The 8,083-nt window shown below is 31.9% G+C and overlaps 1 protein-coding gene and 1 long non-coding RNA gene across 2 annotated transcripts; both read left to right on the plus strand.

The window, feature by feature from the left end:
* The first annotated feature begins 5,529 nt into the window (after positions 1-5,529).
* On the plus strand, positions 5,530-6,195 carry LOC133816247 (uncharacterized). The gene is made up of 3 exons (XR_009885107.1): positions 5,530-5,593; positions 5,850-5,995; positions 6,120-6,195. It is a non-coding gene; the product is annotated as an uncharacterized LOC133816247 (long non-coding RNA).
* A 5-nt stretch (positions 6,196-6,200) lies between these two features.
* Positions 6,201-7,356, plus strand: LOC133814613 (probable UDP-N-acetylglucosamine--peptide N-acetylglucosaminyltransferase SEC). Its single transcript, XM_062247551.1, has 5 exons — positions 6,201-6,218; positions 6,304-6,378; positions 6,755-6,957; positions 7,062-7,158; positions 7,333-7,356. Exons 1-5 carry the CDS (start codon positions 6,201-6,203, stop codon positions 7,354-7,356), a joined length of 417 nt encoding a protein of 138 aa, XP_062103535.1.
* The last annotated feature ends 727 nt before the right edge of the window (positions 7,357-8,083 follow it).

An 8,083-nucleotide genomic window follows, 5' to 3' on the forward strand; every position in this document is an offset into this window, starting at 1 on the left:
AATTATTATTTTCATCATATTCTAAACCATTTAAACACAAAAATCAGCAAGCTTAACAAGTCAAGAAATCCATATTTTACTTCTTGCTTCACAAAATTTACACAATAATCATACATGTTTAAATCTATACAATTAAATCACTAACCCTAGCATGTATCTATTATCATGTTGTGATTCTAAGAAAAATCACTATCATCACATATACATTAAAACCATAGGCATAATTCAAGATCAAATATAAATATACATGGCACAAGAACCCTAGGCCGAAATTCATATGACCTAAACATAAAATAAAACTAAAATTTTCATTCATGGATTCAATAACAAGAAATCCAAATAACTTATCATGCCAATATTTACATAGGATTCTAGAACATGGATCTAACAAAATTAAAATAACAATCATACAAGGAGGATCACTATACATCATAAGCCAAAACCTATCATGAACATGAACATAGAATATCCAAAAATCAACATATCCCAACATTCAACCTCACAAGTATGCTTATCAACATAAAAAAAAACATCATGAACCCTAGATTAAGACTAGGCCAAAACCCCTCATCAAAACAATCTCTCAAAACATCAACAACCAAAAGGCTGGATTCACTACCTTCTTGATAGATATCAATACCACAAGGTTGATTATCCTCTTGGGCACCTATAATTTTTGAACCCCCAACAAGAACAAGGAATAAAAGAAAAGAAAAAGCAGATCATCATTACTTTAGATTCAAGAAGAAGAGAGTAAAAGAAAAAAAAAAAAAAAACAAGGTTGAGTACCTACACCTAGGGATTTCGAATCCCTTCTTCTTCTTCCTCTCCTTCTTTCTTCCCTTCTTCCTTTCTCTCTCTCTAGCCGTGCTCTTCCTCTCTCTCTCTCTCTCTCTCTCTAGCTGTGGGTTCCAATGAGCAAAATGCTCTTCACCTTTTTCCTTCCCTCTTTATTCTAACCTAGCCCATAATCGCCTAATGAAAGAAAAGGTAAGTTTCCTATTTGTGTTTATTTTATTTTATTTTTTATTTATTTTATTGAAGGAAAAACAAATGAGACAACTCACATTTCCTCTTTTCCCACTATGCTCACACGTCCAAGCTATCCCTTTCCCTTTCTTTTATTTATTATTTTTTCAATTAAATAAACTATATAAATCTAATAAAAGGAAACAATGAAATAAAAAGAAAATTCTATATAAGTGCACCATGTAACCATGCACATGCACACACTCAATCACTAGGGTGCATCACTACCTACCATGCACCTTGGTGCATTCAACCAAAACTCAATTATTCACAAATTAAATAAATAAATAAACAATTAACAATTAAATTTACAAAATTCTACCAAACAATTCTAACAATTAATTTAAACAAATAAATAAAATAAATCACAACACTTAACAATTAAATAAAATAAACCACAAAATTTAATAAATAAAAAAAAAATTGGTGCACTACATATATCATATATATAGAGATATTTCTATTACCTTATTATTCTAAATAATAATAGTAATATTATAAAATATCATAATGATGATAGGATTTGATTTAGGTAAATATCTAACTTACCGAATTTGAAAAAACTATTTTCAAATCATTAAATAATTAAATAAATAAAATAAAAACTACACTGATACAATATCACTATATGTACACTGATACACTGGTACACGCATGACACAACCTCTGGACTATGTCATGCGTGACCCACTATCCCATTTTCAGGGATTTTGTATTTTTCTTTTATTTAATTAAAATCGACCTCCCACAACGTAAGTTGTTAATCTTTTTAAGGAAAAAGATGACAACCATATTTCAAAATTTAATTTTTAAATTCAAAATTCAAATTGGTGATCATCATTATCATCATCTTTTAAAATTAAATAAATCAAAAACTATTTTTGACTTACTAATTTTATTTTCTCTCGCGCAAATAAAATAATTAATTTAAAAAATTAATTAATTAATTTATATATATGAAATTCAAAATTTACATATTTAAATTAACAAATATATTTTCCAAAATTCTAAATTAATTATTCAACCTCAATTATCATATAATTGCATACTTGACCCGAAGAATAAATTCTTCTCAAATTTCTAAATTACAGTTATACCCTTGTATCAACTCTTACCTTGATATGGTGTTGATAGAGCCACCCTGGGGACCTATGGACCTATAATACCATGCTCCAATAAATATTACATTATTAATCAAAACTCTTTGATTAAATAATCATATTTATTAATCTCATGATTACTTCACTATAAATATGAGATTGAACTCTTGATAATTATAGACATATATTTACTAAGTACTTTATTAAAGAATAAAGTGTCCATTGATATAATCATTACATTCATAGTTAATCCTCTATTAATGATTCATAATTAAAAAGGAATAAAATTATCGTTTTACCCTTTTAGCTATATCTTGTTCCTAGTGTACCATTGACTTTACTAGTGAATGTTGTGTCACAACAAGTTTGCGATGTGAGCGCTCATAACTTTTTCAGTTTCAATAACCAACCCAATAGGGAACCATTATTTAATCTATAAGAAGGTATAGATTCCATATCTGTTAAACTATGTCCCCAACCATATATATCATTGAGTCCCCAAAATAATTTTTCTTAGCCTGGTCATTCTTACAAACCTTAACACATGAATCAAAGGATCAGATGACATATATAGGAGTTCATAGCAACTTCAGGATTAAGATCATCGTGTATATGATCATTATTTGATGTGTTTGATTAATACTATGAAACAATGTTTAAACAAGTACTAACAAATCACATCTAGTCCAGTTCTACATACTCTCAGCATGCAAAGTACCTCCACAAAAGTGTCCTACTACACTAGTAACCTGGATCTAGGTAACGTGTATTCATAATACTAGTGGACCGTACTGACAGTAATTAATCTAAATATTCCATAACTTTATTTTACTGCGAACTGTTTTAAGTTTATTATCTTAATCTCGATACTCTCATACCAATATGAGATTAAGACCACATAGATAAAATTTAGAATTTTCTGATATTTACTTAATATTATAAATATAATATCGGACATAGTCTATATATACAATAATTCAATTCAATTATTTATTTCATTTAAAACATTTGTCAACTACAATTGCTTTAAGGGCACTATTCCCAACAATCTTTTCACGAACTTTTGTGAGAATTATGACATAACCAAGAGTTTTTCTTCAGTGGCGTATCCACAAGCTAATGGGAAGGTCGAGGCTGTAAAAAAAATCCTAAAGACGAGCTTACAAAAATGACTAGATGAAGCTAAGGGATTATGGCTCGAGCAGCTCCCACAAGTACTTTAGGCCTATAGGACCTCACATCGCACCTCCACAGAGCACACTCCCTTCTCTTTAACTTTTGGAAGTGAGGCTATTCTCCCAATTGAGGCACAAGTGACGTCACATAGACAGGGAACCTTCGATTGGGATTGAAACCACGACTTGCTTATCGCTTCTCTGGACCTAACCGTGGAAAAATGGGAGGAGTCACAGTTATAGCTTGCCCATTATGAGCAGATGATAACTCGCTATTTTAACTCAAAAGTTAAAGGATGAAGCCTCGAACTAGGTGATTTAGTGCTCCGAAGGGTATTTTTGGCGAACAAAGATCCTAAGGATGGTGTATTGGGACCGAACTGGGAAGGACGCTACAAAATTGGAAAATTTTTGCGTGAAGGAACCTTCAAACTAGCTCAGTTAAATGGAGAGTTGGTCCCACAGACATGGACTGCTCTACATTTCAAAAAATACTACCAATAATAGGACGACTTTGTTATGTTATTTTAGCAGTACTTTTTTCTTGTAAGGCTTATTTATAAAAGCCATTGTTATTTTTCAAGAATTTGAATAATATAAGGTTATAAGGTTGCCGCGTAATATAAACGAGGTACCAAAATTTTTTTTTTTTTTGTAATGCATCTCGAGCTTATTTTGTAAAAGCGGCCTAAAATACTTTTAAATTCTGGTCACTTAGGGGCATATAACCCTCCACTGCCCTAGAGATATTCGACAAAATTTGATAATTTTTTTCTACTTAGAATTCAAAAAATTGATTATTCTATGAATTTATAAAGCTTGATTTTTCAAAAAAATTCTGAATATGAACTATAAATAAAACCTAGAAATTCGACTAGGAAAATTCAAAGAAACAAATGTAGTGCACCGAATTTTTTTTTTATTAAAATTTTTGTGTTTTAATTTAATTAATTGTTAAGTGTTGTGAATTATTTTATTTCATTGTTCGTTTGTTTAAATTAATTGTTAGAATTTTTTGGTAGAATTTTGTGAATTTAATTGTTAAATGTTATTTATTTATTTTATTTTAAAATGTGTGATTATTTGAGTTTTGGTTGAATGCACTAAGGTGCATGGTAGGTAGTGATGCACCCTAGTTATTGAGTGTGTGCAAGTGCATGGTTGCATGGTGCACATGTGTAGAATTTTCTACACACTTGTGGTTTCCTTTTATTAGATTTAGTTATTAAAAAAAGAAAAGAAAAGGGAAGGAGAGGCTAGGACGTGTAGCATAGTGAGAAAGGAGAAGATTATTTACCATTTTTTATTGGGTGATTTTAGATAAAATAGGCAAGGATGCTATCATCTTTATTTTTCTACCAATTAAGATAAAATCAAAATAAATAAAAATTAAGAGAAAATAAATAGAAAATAGGAAACTTACCCTTTTATTTTATTAGGCTATTATGAGAGAATAAGGATAAAGGGGGAAGGAAAGTGGAGAAGAGCCATTATGCTCTTGGGCTGCCGAAATTAGAGAGAGAAAGAGAGAGAGGGAGATGAGCTAGAGAGAGAAGGAGAAGAAGGAAAAACGGAAGAAGAAGGAGAAGGGAAGACCAAGTCAAGGGTATGCCTTCTTTGTGTTAATGCTTGTCTATTCTCTTCTATTGATTCTAGTAATATTGACTATGGTTTGATTTGTGTGTTGTTGAATCTCTTCTTCACATGGTGGATTTCGAAAAAAAAAACCCAGGCTTGAACAAGGGGTGCACTACACCAAATACCCCTTTCCATAACACATGAATATAATACTAATAGAAAAGTATTATGCTAGAGTATTATATTGGGCACCTTTATGTAAAAAGGTGGTAATATATTTCACCATCCCGCCACTTATAATTTTTTTTTCATTTTTGAGCCCTGAGAATCCCGAGACACCCATCTCTTCTCTTCCACAATTCTGAGACCCGAGACACCCATTTTTGAGCTTTCCTTCAACAATTCTGAGCTTTCCTTCAACATTTCTCACCCATTTTCTTTCCTTCAACCTTTATGAAACCCATTTCCTTCAACATATCAACAAAAAGAAGAGACCCATTTCTTCGGCTTGGTCGTACGGTCTCCGAACTCCTCACACTCTCTCTCTCGTCTTTCTCTATCTCTCTGTCAACCTTCGATTTCCAGTCGTTGGGCTTCTCAAATTTGTTCTTCTCTTTGGTCTTGGAAAGCCAGGTAAGTATTTAGTTGCTGCCTCTGCTTCATCTTCTGTTAATGCCATCAAGCAGTCTCAGCCCTTGGATTCTCGCGAAGGTTACTGTCTTTTCCTGTTTTCCTCAGTTGTAATTGAGTTAGGGTTTTGGTCTTTGAGTGATCGGTGCTTTGTTATTAGGATTTTGGTGCAATGTTGTTTTTGTAGTTGTTTAGTGTTTAACTTCATTTATATTTTTTCCAAATTAGCAGTGAGGTGCGAACTTAAAGGGGCCAATATATATATATTTTACTTCAATGATTTGGTCCTTTTCTAGTTATTTCAATTTCTCCTTTGCCTAATTTTGAGTCCTTGCAGTCAATGAAGACATGCTCATGTCTCTGGCTCACCAGAAGTACAAAGCTGGAAACTATAAGCAAGCATTAGAGCATAGTAATGCCATTTATGAAAGAAATCCTCGGAGCACAGATAATCTCCTTCTCTTGGGTGCAGTCCATTATCAGGTTCTCAGTGAAGCTTATTAGCATTCATGTATTTTCTCAATATATGTATGCTCTTCAGTGTTTTCTGGCTTGTAAGTGAATTTACTTGCACCTGATTCTTAAATTTTATTTTATTCTATTTTAGCTACATGATTTTGATACGTGCATTGCAAAAAATGAAGAAGCTATTCAAATTGATCCTCGCTTTGATGAGTGTTATGGAAACATGGAAAATGCTTGGAAGGTAATCTTTAGTATCATTTATGGTTCCACTGTCAAGTATTTAGCATGCAAGCATCTAATAGACAGTTATTATGTTTCTGCTACAGGAGAAGGGAACATTGTCTGTGACAACAGGACTTTCTGCTCCTTTTAACAATTTAGCAATTATATATAAACAGCAGGTAATCATATATTTTTATCATGCATGTAATGCTTGCTTATATTTGTTTTGGGAAAATACTTAATTATACAATATTTTTTTTCTTTCCAAATGGAGAAAGGTTATCATCTATAGAATGGTCACCTTGATTTGTTTTGTTTCTTGCTCTGCCTTTTCCAACTAAGAGAAGATGGCATTGGTAATTTTAAGTTATATGGTTACATCGAACGTTTTGGTTATATGGTTGGTGTTTAGTCTGTTTTGCTTTCCAGTTTCATTCTGTATTATTCTATTTCCTTTTGTTTAAAAGAATATATTTCTTCTTCTCTTCACAATTTAGTTTTTTCTATTAACTAAAGTTTGTTTCTTATATAATAATATAAAAAAAAATACTACAGGGCAATTACACAGATGCAGTATCTTGCTATAATGAAGTTCTCCGAATTGATCCTTTGGCGGCTGATGCACTTGTCAATAGAGGGAACACATATAAAGAGATTGGGATAGTTAATGAAGCCATTCAAGATTATATTCGAGCCATCAATATCCGACCTTCAATGGCAGAAGCTCATGCTAATCTAGCTTCTGCTTACAAGGACAGGTGTTTAATAATAATTATAAGGGGTTGCAAGCTTTTTATCTGATTGCATACTGTTTGTTCTTCCATGTTTTACAATAGTGTATTTCTGGATTTTGTATGTACAGTGGACATGTTGAAGCTGCTATAAAAAACTATAAGCAAGCACTTTTTCTACGTCCTGATTTTCCAAAAGCAACTTGTAACCTTTTACATACATTACAGGTATTGTGAGAAGTAGCTTTACTTTGCATATTAAACTATGTTTTAATTCGGTTTGATTTTTTCTCACTACTGACTGTTATATAAGTCTTTTATGTTACCTAGCATAATAAATTATTAGTGCTCTAAAAGTCGGGAATGCAACTGAAGTTTCATTGCATCTTCTGTTTCATATAGAATATGTATATGGCACATGGGTAGGGGCCTTGTAGATTATTGTTTTTTTAGGTCTTCTAGTTTAGCCTCATATACAGTATTAGTGTGCAGAGTATGATCTAATCATTATGTTTTTTGCGAAATTAAAGGCCTCATGTGTGGTGAAACGGCCTTTCCTTTTTGCTGTTTGGAAAATGCACTTTTAATTCAATAGTGTACATTTTTACACATTATTGACTTAGCTTATAGTTTCTATGTTGTACTCTTATGTTGAATGTGAAACTTTGTCTGGATTTTATAACTATTCTCCGTTGGTTTATCTAATCTGATATTTGAATTTGTGCCACTCTCCAGTGTGTTTGCGACTGGGATGATTGTGAAAATAAGTTTATTGAAGTTGAAGGAATTCTGAGAAGACAGATAAAGGTAAAGTGTTGTTTAATTTGATGCTAATTACCACTTTACCAGTCAGGTTCCACTCTAAATCACTCAATCTTTGCTATTAGATGTCTCTTATTCCTAGTGTGCAACCTTTCCATGCAATAGCCTATCCAATTGATCCAATGCTTGCACTAGAGATAAGGTAAGTATTCTATTGCCTATATATTGCATTAGTTTGTTCTCTTTATTTACTGTCTTTATTTACTGGAGACAAGGTAAGTATTCAAGAGCAAAAATATATATTCTTTCTTTGAATTATTTTTTCCATATTATACTGATTGTTTTATTTTGCAGCTCCGACCAAATTTTGCTGATGCATGGTCAAATTTAG

This window comes from Humulus lupulus, chromosome 2, assembly GCF_963169125.1.
Source record: "Humulus lupulus chromosome 2, drHumLupu1.1, whole genome shotgun sequence".
Taxonomy (NCBI): domain Eukaryota; kingdom Viridiplantae; phylum Streptophyta; class Magnoliopsida; order Rosales; family Cannabaceae; genus Humulus; species Humulus lupulus.